General features: G+C 36.8%; 1 protein-coding gene across 7 annotated transcripts in view; it reads right to left on the reverse strand.

The window, feature by feature from the left end:
• ANKS1B (ankyrin repeat and sterile alpha motif domain containing 1B) overlaps positions 1 to 22438 on the reverse strand; it is a 1261284-nt gene that overhangs the window by 518443 nt on the left and 720403 nt on the right. For 6 of the 7 annotated variants that reach the window (XM_055238636.2, XM_055238632.2, XM_055238630.1 and 3 more), the window contains exons 13-14: positions 7202 to 7791; positions 5264 to 5336 (exon numbers count right to left, since the gene is read on the reverse strand). In XM_055238636.2, coding sequence (XP_055094611.1) covers positions 5264 to 5336; positions 7202 to 7791 — 663 coding nt within the window. The remainder of the gene's footprint in view (positions 1 to 5263; positions 5337 to 7201; positions 7792 to 22438) is intronic. The other variant, XM_055238635.2, reaches the window with a different exon arrangement.

Below are 22438 nucleotides of genomic sequence, written 5' to 3' on the forward strand. Positions count from 1 at the left end.
AGAAACCAGAGCAGGAAAGCTGAAAATTCCAAAAACCAGAATGCCTCTTCTCCTCCAAAGGATTGCAGCTCCTCGCCAGCAAGGGAACAAAATTGGACAGAGAATGAGTTTGATGAGTTGACAGAAGTAGGCTTCAGAAGATCGGTAATAACAAACTCCTCTGAGCTAAAGGAGCATGTTCTAACCCATCTCAAGGAAGATAAAAACCTTGAAAAAAGGTTAGACAAATGGCTAACTAGAATAAACAGTGTACAGAAGACTTTAAATGACCTGATGGAGCTGAAAACCAAAGCACGAGAACTTCATGATGCATGCACAAGCATCAATAGCCAATTTGATCAAGTGGAAGAAAGGATACCAGTGATCGAAGATCAAATTAATGAAATAAAGCAAGAAGACAAGATTAGAGAAAAAAGAGTGAAAAGAAATGAACAAAGCCTCCAAGAAATATGGGACTATGTGAAAAGACCAAATATACACTTGATTGGTGTATCAGAAAGTGACGGGGAGAATGGAACCAAGTTAGAAAACACTCTTCAGGATATTATCTAGGAGAACTTCCCTAATCTAGCAAGGCAGGCCAACATTCAAATTCAGGAAATACAGAGAACACCACAAAGATACTCCTCGAGAAGAGCAACCCCAAGACACATAATCATCAGATTCAACAAGGTTGAAATGAAGGGAAAAAATGTTAAGAGCAGCCTGAGAGAAAGGTTGGGTTATCCACAAAGGGAAGCCCATTAGACTAACAGTGGATCTCTTGGCAGAAACATTACAAGCAAGAAGAGAGTGGGGGCCAATATTGAACATTCTTAAAGAAAAGAATTTTCAACCCAGAATCTCATATCCAGACAAATTATGCTTCATAAATGAAGGAGAAATAAAATCCTTTACAGACAAGCAAATGCTGAGAGATTTTGTCACCACCAGGCCTACCTTACAAGAGCTCCTGAAGGAAGCACTAAACATGGAAAGGAACAACGAGTATCAGCCACTGCAAAAACATGCCAAATTGTAAAGACCATCAACACTATGAAGAAACTGTGCAATTAACAGGCAAAATAACCAGCTAAGATCATAATGATAAGGTCAAATTCAAAGCTAGCAGTATTAACCTTAAATGTAAATGGGCTAAATGCCCCTACTAAAAGACACAGACTGGCAAATTGGATAAAGAGTCAAGACCCATCAGTGTGCTGTATTCAGGAGACCCATCTCACATGCAAAGACACACATAGGCTCAAAATAAAGGGATGGAGGAAGATCTATCAAGCAAATGGAAAACAAAAAAAAATCAGGGATTGCAATCCTAGTCTCTGATAAAACAGACTAAACCAATAAAGATCAAAAGAGACAAAGAAGGCCACTACATAATGGTAAAGGGATCAATTCAACAAGAAGAGCTAACTATCCTAAATATATATGCACCCAATACAGGAGTACCCAGATTCATAAAGCAAGTCCTTAGAGACCTACAAAGAGACTTAGACTCCCACACAATAATAATGGGAAACTTTAACACCCCACTGCCAATATTAGACAGATCAATAAGAGAGAAAGTTAACAAGGATATCCAGGACTTGAACTCAGCTCTGGACCAAGAGGAGATAATAGACATCTACAGAACTCCATACCCCAAATCTTCTCAGCACCACATTCCACTTATTCTAAAATTGACCGCATAGTTGAAAGTAAAACACTTCTCAGCAAATGTAAAAGAACAGAAATTATAACAAACTGTCTCTAAGACCACAGTGCAGACAAATTTGAACTCAGGATTAAGAAACTCACTCAAAACTGCATAACTACATGGAAACTGAACAACTTGCTCCTGAATGACTACTGGGTAAATAACGAAATTAAGGCAGAAATAAAGATGTTCTTTGAAACCAATGAGAACAAAGACACACTGTAGCAGAATCTCTAGGACACATTTAAAGCAGTGTGTAGAGGGAAACTTATAGCACTAAATGCCCACAAGAGAAAGCAGGAAAGATCTAAAATTGACACGCTAACATCACAATTAAAAGAACTAGAGAAGCAAGAGCAAACACATTCAAAAGCTAGCAGAAGACAAGAAATAATTAAGATCAGAGCAGAATTGAAGGAGAAAGAGACACAAAAAACCTTCAAAAAATCAATGAATCCAGGAGCTGGTTTTTTGAAAAGATCAACAAAATTGATAGACCGCTAGCAAGACTAATAAAGAAGAAAAGAGAGAAGAATCAAATAGATGCAATAAAAAATGATAAAGGGGATATCGCCACCAATCCCACAGAAATACATACAAACTACCATCAGAGAATACTATAAACACCTCTATGCAAATAAAGTAGAAAATCTAGAAGAAATGGATAAATTCCTGGACACATACACCCTCCCAAGACTAAACCGGGAAGAAGCTGAATCTCTGAATAGACCAATAACAGGTTCTGAAATTGAGGCAATAATAAATAGCCTAGCAACAAGAAAAGTCCAGCACCAGACAAATTCACAGCCAATTTCTACCAGAAGTACAAAGAGGAACTGGTACCACTCCTTCTGAAACTTTTCCAATCAATAGAAAAAGAGGGAATCCTCCCTGACTCATTTTCTGAGGCCAGCATCATCCTGATACCAAAGCCTGGCAGAGACACAACAAAAGAGAATTTTATGCCAATATCCCTGATGAACATCGATGTGAAAATCCTCAATAAAATACTAGCAAACTGAATCCAGCAGCAAATCAAGAAGCTTATCCACCACGATCAGGTTGGCTTCATCCCTGGGATGCCAGGTTGGTTCAGCATACGCAAATCAATAAACATAATCCATCACATAAACAGAACCAACAAGGTCATGATTATCTGAGTAGATGCAGAAAAGGCCTTCAGCAAAATCCAACAGTCCTTCACGTTAAAGACTCTCAATAAACTAGGTATTGATGGGACATATCTCAAAATAATAAGAGCTATTTATGACAAACCCATGGCCAATATCATACTGAATGGGCAAAAACTGGAAGCATTCCCTTTGAAAACCGGCACAAGACAGGGATGCCCTCTCTCACCACTCCTATTCAAAATAGTGTTGGAAGTTCTGGCCAGGGCAATCAGGCAAGAGAATGAAATAAATCAATTAGGAAAAGAGGAAGTCAAATTGTCTCTGTTTGCAGATGATATGATTGTATATTTAGAAAACCCCATCATTTTAGCCCGAAATCTCCTTAAGCTGATAAGCAACTTCAGCAAAATCTCAGGATACAAAATCAATGTGTGAAAATCACAAGCATTCCTATACACCAATAATAGACAAACAGAAAGTCAAATCGTGAGTGAACTCCCATTCACAATTACTACAAAGAGAATAAAATACCTAGGAATCCAATTTACAAAGGATGTGAAGGACCTCTTTAACCAGAACTACAAACCATTGCCCAATGAAATAAAAGAGAACACAAACAAATGGAAGAACATTCCATGCTCATGGATAAGAAGAATCAATATCATGAAAATGGCCACACTGCCCAAGGTAATTTATAGATTCAATGCTATCCCCATCAAGTTGCCACTGACTTTCTTCACAGAATTGGAAAAAACTACTTTACAATTCATGTGGAACCAAAAAAGAGCCTGCAGAGCCAAGACAATCCTAAGCAAAAAGAACAAACCTGGAGGCATCACGCTATCTGACTTCAAATTATACTATAAGGCTACAGTAACCAAAACAGCATGGTTCTGGTACCAAAACAGATATATAGACCAATGGAACAGAACAGAGGCCTCAGATATAACAACACACATCTACAACCATCTGATCTTTGACAAACCTGACAAAAACAAGAAATGGGGAAAGGATTCCCTATTTAATAAATGGTGCTGAGAAAACCGAGTAGCCATATGTAGAAAGCTGAAACTGGATCCCTTCCTCATACCATATACAAAAATTAACTCAAGATGGCTTAATGACTCTGATGTAAGACCTAACACCATAAAAACCCTAGAAGAAAACCTAGGCAATACCATTCAGGACATAGGCATGGGCAAAGACTTCATGACTAAAACACCAAAAGCAATGGCAACAAAAGCCAGAATAGACAAATGGGATCTAATTAAACTAAAGAGATTCCACACGGCAAAAGAAAAGGCAACCAACAGAATGGGGGAAAATTTTTGCAATCTACCTATCTGATAAAGGGCTAATATCCAAAATCTACAAAGAACTTAAACAAATTTACAAGAAAAAAATAACCCCATCAAAAAGTGGGCAAAGGTTACGAACAGACACTTCTCAAAAGAAGAAATCTATACAGCCAACAGACACATGAAAAAATGCTCATTGTCACTGGTCATCAGAGAAATGCAAATCAAAACCAAAATGAGATACCAACCATTATGGAAGACAGTGTGGCGATTCCTCAAGGATCTAGAACTAGAAATACCATTTGACCCAGCGATCCCATTACTGGGTATATACCTAAAGGATCATAAATCGTGTTACTATGAAGACACATGCACACGTATGTTTATTGCGGCACTATTCACAATAGCAAAGACTTGGAACCAACCCAAATGTCCATCAGTGATAGACTGGATTAAGAAAATGTGGCACATATACACCATGGAATACTATGCAGCCATTAAAAAGGATGAGTTCATGTCCTTTGCAGGGACATGAATGAAGCAGGAAACCATCATTCTCAGCAAACTGTCACAAGGACAGAAAACCAAACACCACATATTCTCACTCATAAGTGAACAATGAGAACACATGGACACAGGGCGGGGAACATCACATGCAGAGGCCTCTTGTGGGGTGGGGAGCTGGGGGAGGGATAGCATTAGGAGAAATATCTAATGTAAATGACGAGTTGATGGGTGCAGCAAACCAACATGGCACATGTATCCTTATGTAACAAACCTGCATGTTGTGCACATGTACCCTAGCACTTAAAGTATAATAATAAAAAAAAGACTTACAACCAACAGAGAGTTTGAAATATATTTAAATTAAAAGTATTATTAAAAATTCTAAAAAAAAAGAAAAACTTCACTGGCATAGTAAAATAGCACATGGGAAAAAATCCTCTCAATTTGCTAAGTCAATATTCTTATAACTGATGTTGCTTATATGTCATTGTTGTTAGATCTGAGAGTGGAAGGAAATAATTAGTGGTTATTGTTATAATGAAAAAAAATGCAGTTATCTAAAGATTCCTATCATTTTCTCACTACTCCTTAAGAACATTTATTCATTATAATGTAGAGGAAGGTTTCCTTACTTGTGGTCTCACCATTCATCTCTTTAAGTTCATTGTTGATTCCAACATCTATGGAACTCATTATTTTGTCTATCTGTAAGAAACAAAAAACAGTTAAATGGACTGTTACATTCACTTTTAACATTGCATTTTAAAATAACTTTCAAATGAAGGGAGCAAATATTTTTGATGTTATTACCACAGTGTTCCACAGTTAAGAGACGCATAGCGAAATCTTTAAAGGGAAGCAAACATCTTTCGGATTGTTTTATTAAAATGTAAAGTATGTTCCCCTTCCTTAAACTTTCAAAATTAGCTCGCCTTTTCTTTGTGTTTCTTGAAATAAACTTTTTACTTGGATAGATTGGTCATTTAGGAACTGTGTATTCTTCAAACTCAGAAGGACTGTAGATAAACTCGTGACAAAGTCTTTGCTCTCTGGCATGCTTCTTCTTCTGCCTAAGAACATACATCTCATCTAACTGGTTAAGGAGCAGGTTTCAGGATGTGGAGAGCATGGCCACAGGAGCAAAGTTTTTTGTTTTGACAGAATCTCGCTGTGCTGCCTAGGTTACAGTGCAGTGGCACCATCTCAGCTCACTGCAACCTCCACCGCCCAGGTCCAAGTGAGTCTTGTGCCTCAGCCTCCCAAGTAGCTGGGATTACAGGAGTGTGCCACCACACCTGGATAATTTTTGTGTTTTTAGTAGAGATGGGATTTTGCCATGTTGGCCAGGATGTTTCTGAACTCTTGGCCTCAAGTGATCTACCTGCCTCGGTGTCCCAAAGTGCTGGGATTACAGGCATGAGCCACCATGCCCTGCCTGGAGCAAGTTCTAACCAAATGGTTTGACCAGCCACAAGCTGATTACTGGCATCCAATCACCAGCATCTAGGCGTGAAAACAACTTAATTATAAGATCTAAGTTAAATGTTAATTAACCTTGCCTCTACAAAAGGATTTCAGATGTTATTCACTAAATTAATAAATATAAGAAATGGCTATACTTGAAAAAATAACCATCTACTAGTATGGAATTTAAAGGAAGATATGACTGTCTAAGCTATAGCAATTTATGGCTTAATGACTCTCTTGATGTTAGCAACCTGAATAAGATAGCAGGTTTCAGAAAGGACAATGGGCATTACTTAAATGTCCCAGTTTGTTCACCCTGAAACAGATGCAGAGATATTAAGTGATTTTCCCAAACAGCTCAATTCAGAATATCACTATCAGACCATATCCATTTCTAGTTCTCCAAATACTATAATGATCTATTGTGCTTCTAAACCTAATCCAACTGGTACAGTCTTTTCAGAGACAATATGTGATGTGTTAGAATGAAATACCAAGAGAGACTGTATGAAATTAAAGACTTTGTCTTTAAGTAGAACTTAAATTGGTGATATTTGAACCTCAAACATTTTTTTTTCTTTATTTCCCTGATAGCTGCAAAAGGGAAATATCAAATGATGTGTGTTTATTGTATGGTGGCTGGAGAAGAGCTAGGACACTTTATTTACTATGAAGATTCTAAGGAGCTTTTCTGAAAATATAAGATAATTTAAAGAAGGGAGACAAGCTAACAAAGAGTTTGGCAAGTAGCAAAACAGCACAGAGCAAAATACCAAGCTTTTTCTCGATTTGTCAGCTGCAGTGCTTGGTAGGACGAGATGTGAATATTCTCTTGTACCTCATAGCTAGTTATTACTTCTGCTTGATATCAATTTCTATGGAAACAATAGATTAACCCACATGTGTGGAACTGTGTTTGTTTTTATACTTGCTGTGAAATTACCATGCATTACCCACAGAACCATTTCATTCCAGTTGGAGCTGTATGCTTTTTTTTTTTTTTTTCTTGCTTTTGAAAGAGCTAAAAAGCTGAAAATCCTTCCCCCAAACCTCCCTTGACTCCAAAGCCTTATAGGATGAACAGCAAGAAGAATAAAGCTTACTTCTTCCCATTCCGATGTGAAGGATGGTGTTCTTTCAGAATTCCCTTTAGAACTGTGTTCAGCAGTGGAAGATTCACTCCAGTTAACTCTTGATGTTTTCTCATTGGAAGGATAGGCAATGAGATCAGAATCAGATTTAGAGACGCTTTTTGACAAATGCATGTCGATCAAGGCTTTAGGCAATGACCTTATTCTCCCCAGAGTACAGGCTCTCTCCACAAATCCCCCTGTGTTCATAACCCACTGGTCCCCATTCCGAGATCCACTCCTGGCTGATCTTGTGCCAACAATGGTATGGTTTTCGAGTTGGTTGCTTTTTTTGTGAAAAATTGTTCTACTGACCACTTTGGGTTTAATTTTCTTTACCAAAGGTTCTGAGTTATTTTCTATTGGAGACTGCTTGAAAGGCAAAGGACTGTTTGCCAAACTGACTTCATCTTGTCCTTTTTCACATTGTTCTGTTTTCCCATAGAGGTGAAATGGATTTTCAGGCGACTCACAGGCTGGAGAGGATCCATGGAGCAGGCCTGCAAATTGCCCAGGATCATATTCTTTTGGGGAATCATTGTCATCCTGTCGGGAGAGGTCATCTGTAAAAGGAAGGAAGGGATATCAGGGTTTATAAAGGTTCTGAAAGCCACGATATAATAGCAGTGCCCTTATGAACATGTGGGCTATCCAAACATTTCATTTACTGCTACATAGCAATACCTTCACTTTATGAAATACCTCTGACCCCACAGTGCCATGTATAGAATGAATGTATGAGTGTGTGTGCATGTGTATGCATGTGTGAATCATTCTTTCTGATATACCTTAGAGTTCATTTCAAAAGTATGAATTGTGTATTAATTGAGTGACTTCATTCACTTCTCCCTTGAACCCAGGGTGTATCTTTTATAGCCAATGAACAAAATTGGGTTTTCTTAAAGTAGAACACACACATCTAAACTCTCACAGTAAATGAATCATCGTGCAGTAGGACACTAGGCAGGTAAGTCAAGGTCATATATAATGACAACCCTCTGCCCTCCTCCCAGCAAATAAATTCAAAAACCAAATTTTGAAAAAAGGTATTATTAAAAGTAATTTAAGTTTAATAATCCTGATCATATTACCTTAAATATAAATTAAAAATAATTCTATGCAGATTATATAATTTAGACAAAAAAAATTTGTTCAGACTTAACATAGGCAAACAACGCAATATCAGAAAAAGAGAGACTCCAATACAAGAAACTAATGTTGAGCTATGAACGCAAAGGTAGCTTTTTCTTTCTTCTCTGAAACAGCATTAGCTATTTTCTAATTTCTTCAGACCTCTGAAGATGCAATGCAGAAAAGAAACCAACGGTGAATGATAATTTTTATTCCTTTGGATTTTTTTCTAAGATAAAACACACATTTTCTCTGAGATTTAAAATACACCATGCTTTTTGCGACTTAATTTGTCTTTTAAAGACATACCGTGTAAAAACCTGGCCAAAGAATTTGGCAAAGAAAGTAAGTGTCCTTTTTTTCAGTGTTCATTTTAATTCATATCAATAGCTAAATATTGCCAAGATGAAAATTTAAATTATCTGATAAGCCCATAACTCACTGTTGCAAAGAACTAAAGTATAGTAAATGTGGTACATAATGACAACAAATCCAAAGTTGATTTGCTGATTCATACTTTCAATAAGTTAATTATTACCACAAACCCCAAACACTAACATTTTTATAAATTAACAAGTAACATTTAATGGGTAAGTGCTACTTACTAGGCACTGAATGAGGAATTATATTTATATAATCTCATGTGACACCCATAACAATCCTATGAAGTGATTATTAATAACAATTATGATTTTGTGATGGAAAGAGATGGCCAAAATATCGAATTCTCATATTTTTAAGAAATTGGCAACCATAATAAATCTCATTAGACATTGGCTCAGAAGATCCTACAGACACATCTGCTCTTTATAGTGAAGATTGGCCCCAGGTCTCTATACTGCTCTCTGCCTGGGAGCTGGTAAAAGCAGGTATATTCCTAGCTATGTATCTCTAGACTTCACCCTGGTTCCTGCTTGATTTTTCCAAAGAGAAGATGTTTGCCTGCCCAGCTATCATACCAGCATCCTGAGATTGAAGAAAGAAGAGTGACAGGAAGAGAGATCCAAGAGACATGAATCTACAAAAGCAACAATCTGCATCCATCTACTACTATTATCCTGTCTTCTCACAAAAACAAAACAAAACAATAAAACCTCATCCCTTTCTAAAATAGCCACACTGTCTTGATAACTCTCTATCTTGTTTTCCTTTCACCACAGAGACCATTCTAGGGGTAGAATAGTGAGTGGACAGTGGGATAAGACAGCTTTGAATTGTCTCTAAAGACTAGAGTTTATCACTGAGTATGTGCATTTTTGAGAAGTCAAAACTAACATTTAGACAACTTAAGACACTGACATTTCTCCACCTAGTAAGCGATTAAGCTGAGATTCAAATTAAGGTCTGTCGGATTCTGACATCCACTGGCCTTGCAAATATATTGCTATTAAAGATAAGCTTTTAAAAAATCTAGGGTTGGTTTATCCATAGGACAAGCAAGTAGGCTCTTTATAAAGAGAGACATGCTTCTCCTATTCCTGACTATATCTGGAATTTGGGAAAAGTGGACTAAAAGCATCAGAGCTTTTTCTTTGTTTTGTTTTGTTTTCTTCTTGGAGATAAGCTAATACTAAGAAGAAAATAAGACCTGGCATCTTGTTCCAATGCATTTTTTTCCTAGGCTACTTGGATCTCACATAGTGCTTTACAACATAAGCAGGTTGGTATGGGTGACAATAATGGTGATTAAGGTGGTAGGAAGGAGGAATTCTGAAATAAGGAAGTTTAAGAATTTCATTTTGAAAGTTGCTGAAGAAGGATAAAGGGTCTGAATTTGAAAGGAAAATCGAAAAGAGCTTGCCTATTGTGGGAAAAAGATTCTGTAAATCTCAGCCAAAAGAGTTTCTGACAATGTTCATTATCTAGAAAAATGAGAATTTTAGGGGCGTAATATTATTTAAAGTTTTCTGCAAATATTATTATTAGGTTACCATCCCCTCTGTAGTTTGACTACAATGACTATAATTACCACCCCACAATGCTTTACACTGTCCAAGTCCTCTAGACACAAGCAGTCACTTCTCAAAGTAAAAGATAATTTCACTGTTAGCTTATAAAGCTTAGTTTTTTGAATAGCAGTTCTTAGCATTGTGATGGTAACATTTCTGCCAAGAGTGGTGAAAAGACAAATATTACTTGCATTTTCCAGTGGCCAAATCCTAAAGATTATTCAAGTCAAAGAAAATGAGAAGTTGATATGAAGCCTCCTGGAAAGCCTGTGTGGTGGATTGATTGCAGTTATGGCCCCAGTCTGCTCGCAGCTCCCTGCAGACACAGCCTTTCCCGTATCCAGTCCTCCCACGCTGACTCCCTCACAGTGTGGCCATGCGCCTTGTACTGCTCAATCAGACTGCAGCAAATGTGATATAAGCAGAGACCTCTGAAAAGCATGTGTGCATTAGACTTGTTCTCTTGTTGCTCTTGGAACCCTGACACCATGTGAACAAGCCAGGCTGGCCTGCTGGATGATGAGGTGACACATTACCCAGCTGTTTCAAAATGTAGGTTTTATTATATTTTTCAGGTATGTTGAAACCAACAGATCAGGAGACAATTGCCATTGAAAGATAGATGCTATACTCATTGATCGGAGAGGCATGCCACATTATAGGGGCCACATAGGGAAATACCAGGGTCCATCAGGAAGATGCTGACAAAGTAAGGGGAGATTATGGGCAAGAGCCTTTATTATGGTTTCCATGAAAAGAAACACACAAAGCAGGTATAAGCAGGTTTAGGAATGGCTAGTTTGAATAGTTTCAGCAGACTCTGGGGCATAAGGACTGTACCTAGTTGTCCGGTCATTAGAGTAGGTGAATGAATAGTGGCCTAGAGAGTGACAGCCAGATAAAGGAGGTAATTGGGAGTATGGGCTCTACAATTGTTAGTTTGCATAAGAGAAGCATGCTCTCCGGTGAGCTGTTTACTTTCTCTAGGAATTAGCTAGCCCTAGAAGGGGCAGTCCCTCCACAGCAAGAGCCCAAGAGACCAAAGCATAAAAATAAAAATACACAAATAAAATAGAAAATAAAAAGGCATGGTTAATACATCAGCCAGTCCTGTCACCCCAACCAAAAGCCAGCCAACTTCCACCTATCTGAGTGAGGGCATCTAGGACCTACCAAACTCAGGCCATTCTGACAATACCACCGATGCATCAGCAAGCACAGCCAAGAGGAGCTGAGGTTTTCCCAGGCCAGAAGAAGACACCCACCAGGATCATGAGCAATATTAACGGCCATTAAGTTTGGGAGGGTTTGATATATGAAAATAGATAACTCATTCAACCTATATCCCAAGTTTTAAAGAATATATTCTTCAAAATAAATTCTGGCAATGTTTATATTTCCACATCTGGAAAATGATGATAGTAATAGAATATACCTAAAAGTGCTGTGAAGATTGAATGAAATCATAGAATAATAAATGTGTTAGTCCATTTGGGCCTATATAACAAAATTTCATAAACTGAGTAGCTTACAAACAACAGATATTTATTTCTCACAGGCCTAGAGGCTGAGTAGTCCAAGATGAAGACACCAGCAGATTTGGGGTCGGGAGAGGGTTCATTTTCTGGTTCATAGAGGGTATCATCTTGCCTGGGTCTTCACATGGTGGAGGGAGCAAAGGAGCTCTCTGGAGTCTCTCTTATAAGGTCTCTGTCCTCATGACCTAATCGCCTACCAAAAGGCCCACCTCCTATTACCATCACTTTGGGGGCTGGGATTTCAACATATGAATTTTGGTAGAACACAAATATTTGGACCATGGCAAGAAGTAAAGCAGTTAGAACAATATATGCTGCATAGAACACTAAGAGTATGTTTCGATTATTATAACAATAATTTTTAATCTATAGGGTTTCATTTTTACAAAGAAATACAGTAATAACTGTATTAGACACTCAATAAAGATTATTTTGACATAATAATCATGTGGGATTTACTCCTTTGTTTCTGTTTGTATATTTTAAAAAGTATACTTTGGAAAGAATTTTTTGTGTTTTCTTACCCTTTCTTCAGACAAAACGGAGGCAAAATATATAGATTAAACTGTTGTCATAACTTGTCTCATTTAATTTTACACTTCTGTTTTGATAAGTGGATATTTCATGCCAAGGTACAGAACTAAATATGTGTGAATTCCAATCTGATAGTTATTCAAGGCATCATTAGCATTTCAAAGAAATGTCAGAGTAAATGTTCAATCGGAAGCAGTTCAATCTCTTTTTATCCATCTTTGCTCTGATTTTTATCCCCTATATATCACCTGATTAACAATAAAATCCAAAATTTCATGCTATGGAAAAATTATAGAAAACAAGTTACTTTTTTCTATTATAGAGTATAACTTTTGTCTATTAGGTCATTGCATCTGCTTTAGAAAATAAAAATTTTTCCTATTTTTAAGGATACCGGGGCTGATGTTGATATTAGTAGAAACTGTGAATTTATTTCACAAATATGTATAAAACATTTCCTGTATATCACGTGGCAAAGTTGCAGCAGCATCAAAGGCAATGTCCTGCCTTCATGGTGCCTACATTCCAGCAGAAAAGACAACTACAGGCAAATCAAGAAATATTATAATTTCTGATGACGGTATGTGCTGTGAAAAAAATAAAGCAAAGTAATGAGATAGAAATGAAAGGAAGATGCTATAAGGTAATTAGGAAATGTCTTTCTCAGGAGCTGACATTGAGCAGACACAGAAATGACTGTGAAAGTGTACATCATTCAAAGTTTTGGGGGAGGATTATTTCAAGGCATAGGAAAGAAGATATGAAAAGTCCCTAAGGCTAGGAAGAACAGTAAGAAGGCCAGTGTGGCTATAATAGAGTGGTAGAGGATTAGTAGAACGGCTGGCGATCAAATCAGAGATGCAGGTAGGAATAGGGTTGGAGTGATATGACTTATACTTTTAGAAGATAATTGGTATTTCTGAACATGACAACAGCATAGTGTTCTTTTTAAATTATTCACCTCAATTCCCATAAAAACAAGACGCGGGGATAGTAAAAGAATAAAATGAGCACATGATAGCAAAATAAAGGAAAAACACTACAGGTGATATCTCCAGTAAAGCTAAGTATTAAGAAATCCCCATGGCCCTGAAAAACAGAGGGGTGTAGCCAAATCACATGACAGCAGCAGGATCCAGAACTGAATCAGCAGTGGTGCAGCAATAGTGGTGAAGAGAAAGGGAAATTCAATGGCACCTACAAGCCATGGAACCCAGAAATTGCCATCAGATACTGATTTCCCGAAGGAGAGGGTCTTGTGCTAAGCAGGAGAATGTGCAGTAAAATTTGAGAACTAGCAGAACTTGTACACATCTTGTAACAAGATCACAGGAAGTAGCTTACTTCCTCGAGAATATCAGAAATCTCCAATAAATGCATACTTGTAGTAGGCTACAGATCCACTCTGAAGAAAAACTTTTGGGAGAAGAATACAAATTGAGCAGGGTGAAAACACCAAAGATGTGAGGGAGAAAAACATTTCATATAATGGGGCAGTAGGGGCCAGGTGCAGTGGCTCACACCTGTAACCCCAACAGTTTGGGAGGCCAAGGCGGGAGGATCACTTAAGCCCAGGAGTTTGAGACCAGCCTGGGCAACATAGCAAGACCTCATCTGTACAAAAAATGTTTTAAAAAAATTTAAGCATGGTAATGAGTGCCTGCGGGTTCCAGCTACTCAGGAGACTGAGATGGGAGGATTGCTTGAGCCCAGGAGTTCAAGTCTGCAGTGAGCTTTGATCATGCCACTGCACTTATTCTGGGCAACGGAGTGAGACCTTCTCTAGAAAAAAAAAGGCAGTGGGGGTGGCATCAGGCAGATGTCCAGTGGAGGGAGACTTTGAATGTAATAGAATAGCAAAGCACAGTGTTTAGATGTGAGAGCACCACTTTGGAAGGCAGGCGCATGGAACTCAAGAACACTGAGGTAGTAGCAGGAAGCCTTCCTGAATCAAGCAGAGAAAAACCTGTATTTCTTAATACTTCATCGTAACTGCAAAGGAGAAGGCCCTTGAGATGTGAAGGGCTCATGGCTACTGTGGCTCATCCCTGCTCCCATACAGGAACCTCTTCCTAATCCATGACATCCCTGCACATTAAACATGAGAAATAAAAAAGGATTCAGATAGAGGGCAATTTTAGGAACAAAATAAATAACGACAGTAATGGATTATAATTCATTGAATAAAATAGAAAGACATGAGCCCATAAATAAACAATGATTTAAAAGTTTGATTAGGAATGGGAATCTTAAATAATTTCAAATTGCCTCCCCACAAAATACTTATTAATTATAAAGAGGAGAAAGAGACACTCTACAGTGAAGAAATCTGGGAGGCCCTATCTTAATCAAACGATCAAAGTGAACAATATCAGTAATGGAACAAATCAAAATCATATCCAGTGTGGTAAAGATGCAATGAGAAAAATGCAGAATCACTTTTGGATTTTCCTGCCAAAGATGTACAACCTAAATCTAATTATATAGGAATATCAGAAATATCAGAGAAATCCAATTTGTGGGCCATTCTACAAAATAATTGGCCTGTAATCTTCAAAAGTGTCAAGGTCATGAAAGTCAAAGAAAGTCAAAGGAACCCTTCCAGGTTGAAGAAGACTAAGGAGACATTACAACTAAATGCAACATGTGATCCTGAACTAGATCCTTTGATCATAAACAATATTATTGGGGAAACCAGCAAATCTTGAAGGAGGTCTGAGGAATAGATGCTAGTGACGTATTAACTTTCTGATTTGGTTGCACTGTGGTTGTGTAAGAATGTACTTACCTGTAGAAAATATACACTAAATTAGTAGTTATCAAAGTGTACTCCAGGGATGCTTGGGGTCTCCGAGATTATTTCAGAAGATTCATGAGGTCAAAACAATTTTCAGACTAACACTAAGACATTATTTACCCATTTCACTATCTCATGAGTGTACAGTAGAGTTGTTCAGAGGCTACATGATATGTCTTTTCACAGTAGAAATATGTGATGCCTCTTTCTATCTCGGCTGTAGGAACTGGCACGCTATTACTTCTTGACAGAAGAAAGTCATATGTCTAAACCTAAAGTAAATGGAGTGAGGATGTAAATGGCCACCTATGCTACTGCACTGCAATGTACCATGGCAGAAGAGAGAGTAAAGAGCTGAGAACAGTAATCTCATCTTAAAAATAATGTTTGCTCTAAGTTTTGGGTAGATGCCATTTATTAAGTTAAATGTCTTATCTTCTAAGGTTGCTGAGAATTTTAATTGCAACTAGATATTGAGTTTCTAAAAAATGTTTTTCTGCATCTGTTCAGTTATGTAATTTTTCTCCTTTACTCCATTAGTGTGAATGACATTTGTACATTCTCTAATGTTAAACATTAGATATTAACGGGATACCAATAGGATAAACTCAGGGTGGTCATAATGAACTTTCTTTTTGGCATCCTGCTAGATTTGGTTTGTTAGTACTTTGGGATCTTTGCATCTATGTTCATGAAAGAAATAGGCCTTTGGTTTTACCTTTTTTATTCTGTCTAGTTTTTACATGATTACTCACCTCATAGAAATAGTTGGGGAAAACTTCCAGTTCCCTAGAAGAGTTTATATAAGATTGGAATGATATGTTTCTTGAAAGCCTTTATATTTACTTTACCTTTAACATCATCCGGACTCAACATATTCTTTGTGGAAAGATTTCAAATTATTCATTAAATTTATTTAGTATAGAACTATCTGGAGTCTCTATACCTTTTTGAAGTTTTTTAAAGTTATAATTATCTAGAATTTGTCTAATTTTTCTCAGTATTAAAATTCACTGGTACAAAATTATTCATTCTTCTTTCTTAACCTTTAATGGTTTTTTGTATCTGTAGATTTACCCCCTTTTCTTTCCTAATAGGTTTATTTGTGCCTTTTTATCTTGATCAGTTTGATTGGAAAGTGCATCCATTTTTTTAGTGTCACCAATGATTCCATTTCTGGCTTTGTGAATTAACATTACATATTTGTTTTCTATTTCATTCATTTCTGTCCTTTACTATTTTCTTTCTATGCCTTTTATGGATTTATCCTATTATTTCTTATAAAATTTCTTAAGTTGGCATTTACCTCATTAGTCTTCAGCATTTCTTTTTTTCTAATATAAGCATTTAAAATTTCTAAGTTCCATTTTATGCTGCATTCATCACATTTGATACTTAGCATTTATATTTTTGTTTAACTTTAAAGGTTTTTAAGTTAGTATTATGGCATCTCCTTTAACTCATTTCTCATGACTTATTTAGAAACGTGTATTTAAATTCATAAATATATGGGGATATATATGGGAATCTTAATTTAACCTAATTGAATTATTTTTAGAAAATATAGTGTGTATGAATATGAGTCTTTGACATGTTGAAACTTGCTTATAGTCAAGTCAAGATCACTTTTTGTGACTGTTTTATGAGAATTACATGTATTCTCCAATTGTTGAATACAAAGCTCTTTGCATTATGTCAGATTAAATTTATTAATGGAACTCTTAAACTCTCCCAACGAGTGAGGTGTGTTGAAATCTACTTTTAGCAGACTTATGTTTTTTCCTATGAAATATATGTATATTATACCTGGCCAACGTGGTGAAACCCTGTCTGTACTAAAAATACAAAAATTAACTGGCTGTGGTGGTGCTTGCCTATAATCCCAGCTACTCGGGAGGCTGAAGCAGGAGAATCACTTGAACCAAGGAGTTGGAGGTTGCAGTGTGCCGAGTTCGTGTCACTGCACTCCAGCCTGGGTGACAGAGTGAGACTCCATCTCAAAAAAAAAAAGAAAAAAGAAAAAAGTCTAAAGTTAAATAATACCTTCTCCACTTCCTTCCTAAACAATTTAAAAACTTTAGAGCATTTTACATTCAATTATTTCTTCTATAATAAATATTGTTGTCAGTGTTTTAATTATTTTTGTTAGCTTTACAAATCAGGTGTTATTATTTTATTCAGACCATTTTTAAATTTCAATTGGTTTACATGTTTGCCATTTTATTTACTCACAATTCCTTCCTCAGAATGGACTGAGATCATTTTCCTTCTTAAAGTTATTCTTTAGAATTTCCTTTTATACAGGTCTCTGGTGGTCAATGCTCTAGTTTTCAACTGTGAATATCTTTCTATTTTACTCTCATTTATTTAAAATTCATAATTTTAGGTTGATAGTTATTTTCTCTCACAGTTTGAAGATATTAGGAATAATATCTTCACTTTTTTGTGGCTTTCATCTTTCCTTGATAATTCTGCTATCATGATACCTGTCTTTTTTGTGGGTGATCCATCCTTTCTCTCCACCAGGTTTGAAAATCTCTATTTTTCAATTTCACAATAATGTGTCTCACTATGGATTTCTGTTTTTTTATCCTGCTTGGAATACAGTGTGTTTTCTGGACCTGTGAATCCATATTTTTATCAGTTTGGAAAAAAATCAGCCATTATCCATCAAAAAATGTCCTCCCTACATTTTTTTTTTTTAATTATTTCATCCTGGCCGGGCGCAGTGGCTCACGCCTGTAATCCCAGCACTTTAGGAGGCTGAGACGGGTGGATCACGAGGTCAGGAGATCAAGATCATCCTGGCTAAAACAGTGAAACCCCGTCTCTACTAAAAATACAAAAAATTAGCCAGGCGTTGTGGCGGGCGCCTGTAGTCCCAGCTACTCCAGAGGCTGAGGCAGGAGAATGGCATGAACCCAGGAGGCGGAGCTTGCAGTGAGCCGAGATGGCGCCACTGCACTCCCGCCGGGCAACAGAGCGAGACTCTGTCTCAAAAAAAAAAAAAAATTATTTCATCCCGAGTCTCTGATTCAAAGTTAATCTTCTCATTCCATACTTCATATCTCTTCATACCTTCCAAATTTTCTGCCTCTTTGCCCCTCTGTGATACATTTTGGGGAATTTTTTTCAAATGTATCCTTCAGTTCATCAATTTTCTCTTCATCTGTGTGTGCATAATCTGCTATTTAGCCTATTCATTTAGGATTTTAAAAGTAATCTCAAGTATTAAATTTTTCATATCTGAAAATGTATTTTTCAAATTTTCCTGCTATTTACTTATAGTCATTTTTTACTCATTTTAATGATAAGGCATATTATTTATTTAAATATTTTGTTTATATATAGTGGTTCTATTTCTTATTTCTTATTTCCAGTAATAATATCTATAGTCATTGAGTGCTAAATATGTCTGTGTTATTTTTGTTGATATCTACTTATAGTGGTTTGCTTTTCAAGGTATTTAGAAATAATTTATTATTAACTTTATTACTTGATTTTAATCTATGGAAGCTTGTCAATCTCATCAGGGAAGGTTTTCTGCAGAGAGAAAACCTTGTGCTTCCCTGAGCTGTGTTGACTCAGCCTTCCAACCTTCCAGCTGAGCCAGGGAACAGTGTCCCAAATAGCAACACTATTACTCCCATCTGCACTCAGAACAGCATCAGCCCTCCTCTCTTCTATCAGACGTTTTTAGAGAGTGAGAGTCACTGGAGCAGGCAATGTCTCAAGAAACATGTCTTATTCAGAATATATTTGTTCTGCTGCAGAAAGATCTCTCAGAGTACCTAGAATGACATAATACTTTGAAGCATCATATTTTTATTTAAAAATGTACATTTGTGACAATTTCACTTCAAAAAAAAACACAGTTGATTAGGACTCAAAAGTTCTTAATGTGACTCTTTAAATGATTTGTACCCTGCTACATAGGTAGGGTTAATAATAAATTGCCTTGCCCTGCATGTTTGTGCCTTGTAATGTATGATGTAATATATAATCAATTTTTAAATATTTTTAAATAATTCCAAGTAGTTTATGATCTGCATTTAAAAAAAAAGCATGCAAAATAATCATAGAGTGTGTTTTGTACATAAATCCTAGATCAACTTGATTTGACTAAAGACAGCAAGGAGCTAAACTTTAATAATATATACTGTCAACTTGTCTCAACAAGCTTTTAAAGGAGTGCTGGGTTTTAGAAATATTAGGGAGAAATATTATCCACTTGTTTTTTTTTTTACTTATAATGTAAACTTATGTGATGAGCTAGTACATTCATTTTTTTCCAAATATTGAGAAAATATTTTCCAGCTCACTTTCCAGGTCACTTTCACATTGAGATAGGAGTATGAGTCAAACAAGTAACAATGAGCCACAGAGGAAACTATATAGAATTGACATTCCCTTAATTCCCCAATGTAAAAAAATCAATTATAGTGTCCAAACATACAAGAAATTAATTTAAGCAAACTCTTATTTTCTGGAAAGGAATTTATTTCAAAAATTACAAAGACCAAGATTCCATACTAGGTAAGGGGAACCACCAATAGGTATTGTGTGCCTTCTATGTTCAAGGTCATTCTATCTCATTTAATCCTCACAAGTCTCTGAAGTAGGTATTATATCATTTGCACTGATGAGGAATTAGATAGCTAGTGAACAGAGGAGCCACTATGAGATATAAATCTGGCTAATGCAAAGCCTGCTTTTTTCCAATAAATCACGACGCTTTGTGTCGGATTACCCTAGAACCTCCTATGGCATCAGTACAATGCACCATCCACTGGAGTGTCCTATCCAAGTATCACCGGAGCTTGAAAACCATCCAGTGGGCCTCTTTCCAGGTATCAGTAGTGATCTTTGGGTATTTATTCTGATTGCACAATTAGCCCAAAGATTGCTGGTATGCTTAGATGCTGAATGGTGTTAGATACAGCATGTGATAAAATTCCCTCTTCTAAACAACTTAAGACCGGCAGCTGCCTTTCTGAAAAGCCACCCAGGTAAGCTCTGTTGTTTCCCGGTCTATTAGCCCTACACTCTGCCAAACTCAGCATTTACTGCGGAAGCCAGAGAATGCTGACATTCTGACAGCTCTTGGACAACAGACCATGCTGTTTGGCTCTGATTTCAAACATTTATAATCTTTTCTCTTGCTCCCTTTGCTCAATACAGGAGAGAGGCTATCAGCCAATTTCCCCATCGTTTATAGCAAATCCCAAGGTTCCCTCATTTCCAGCTGCTAAGCTGCCTGGGCAGACTGTATTACTAAATTATTGTATCTTTTTGGTAGAGTGCCTGATCTGTCTTGGCATGCGCTTTGCATTGAAAGAAGCTCCTGTTGCAAGCAAAGGAAGCCAGCGACATTCACCCTTCCCACACGTCTTTCCTCTGTTACCCTCAACCACTAACTTCTTTGTTTCCCATGTATAAGCCAAGTTCATAGGGGCAGTTTCTCAGCTATCTCTGCCTCCCTAGGGAGTTAAGGATTTCAAAGACAGTTCTGTGCTAGGAGTAATTCCCATAGCCTAGAGCCAGATGAATAAATGGTGTCTAGTGAATAACTACATCAGAACCAAGAGGTTTTGTTTCTCTCTTACCAAAATGTATTTCTTTGTAATACTGCAGTCACTGTAACCATGTATTTTCCTCAACAGAAGACACTGTACTGGGGGAAGAGAGGAAATAGCCTCTTTAACTCAAGTCTGTTGTTTTCAAGAATGTTGGTCCTTTGGTTTAATAAGTTATTTTAATAACTTCCCATTTATATACTATCCCAATGGATTATGAATGTGAAAAAGAACTATTCTGAAGAAATAAAACAAAAAAGATCCACGATCTTTAAATAAAAAAGAAAGTGATTTTGTAACATAAAAGGGACAGAAACTATTTTTAATTACTCTAAAATGAATAACCACTCCGATTCAATTTTCAAAAGTTATACCTTGAATTTGAATTCAAAGTCACCCAAATGTCCTCAGTAAAAGCTCTGAGAATGTAATGCATTCAAATGTATCCTGTGAGTTTTCTATTCCTGTAAGCAATGAACATTCTAGATTTTTCTCATACGTATCTCAAGAGATACTTCATTTCAAAAGAGCAGGAGAGTTATCAAAAGTGTAATACTATTAACAAGATACACCATAGAAAATATACAGAAATGTTAAAGATAAATTATATCTAGGGAGTATGTTTTAAATCAACTTTGCTGTTGCTATGGTAAGAGATATCTAATGTAAAACAAAAATTCTCTATAAGGCTTTGGTGCTATAGCCATGGCAACAGCGATGTTCAACTCTGCGAATGTTTCCATTTGATTCAGAGAGAAGAACAAAATATGCTTTAAATGTATGTAAAATGACTTAGAAAATCGATCATTTATGGCTATCTTTCACATGACCCTTCAACCAATTAAAGAAGACATGGTAAAGATAGCAGCCAGAGAGCCTAAACAAAAGGCCCATAGATTTGCTTGGGTTTTTCATGATCACAGAAGCTGGAAAGATCCACTTTAGCTGCAGTGTTGGTAAGTGACGTATTCATTTAGCAACTATCTCACAGAAATTTTCAGGTTAAGGCCTCATGTAATTTTCCATGCATAGGAAAAAACTAAATGCAATCAAACGACAATTTCTACCTCTTTGACACAGGAAGAGAAATATTAACCTAAAGTAAGAAAATATGGAAAGTGGCGTTCTAGCTCTGCAAAAGAAAAGTCTCTTAAATGCTAGTCTCTTAAATCTACTCCAAATAGGCTTTTGTTCCACCTACCTCCACAGAATAGCCCTTATCAATATAAGCAAAATCTCTACCTTCCCAAAATGAACATTGATAACTCTCATCTTACTTGACCTACCAGCTATACAATTGATACAAATTATCATCTCTTGGATGAAACACTGTCATTAACACCCTAGATACCACACTTTTCTGGTTTTCAACCTACCTCCTGGGCTGTTCCTTCTCATTCTCTGCTCATTCCTTCTGTTTCCAAATGTGTAAGCATTCAAGTGCTCCAGGGCTTGGCATACTTGAACCTCTTTCCTGTTTACATTTTCTGTTTACATTAATTCCTTTGCTGGCGTCAGGGTTTAACACATTACTGAAACAACTGCAACACCCAAGTTTCTATTTTCAACCTGACTTCTCCCCCAAACTCCAGACTTGTATACCCTACTGTCTTAGTTATCCTTATGCCTCCTTTTCTCTCACACCCCACACCCAATCCCACAGCGCATCCTGGTGGCTCTACCTT

This window comes from Symphalangus syndactylus, chromosome 13 (genome assembly GCF_028878055.3).
Source record: "Symphalangus syndactylus isolate Jambi chromosome 13, NHGRI_mSymSyn1-v2.1_pri, whole genome shotgun sequence".
In the NCBI taxonomy this organism is placed as follows: domain Eukaryota; kingdom Metazoa; phylum Chordata; class Mammalia; order Primates; family Hylobatidae; genus Symphalangus; species Symphalangus syndactylus.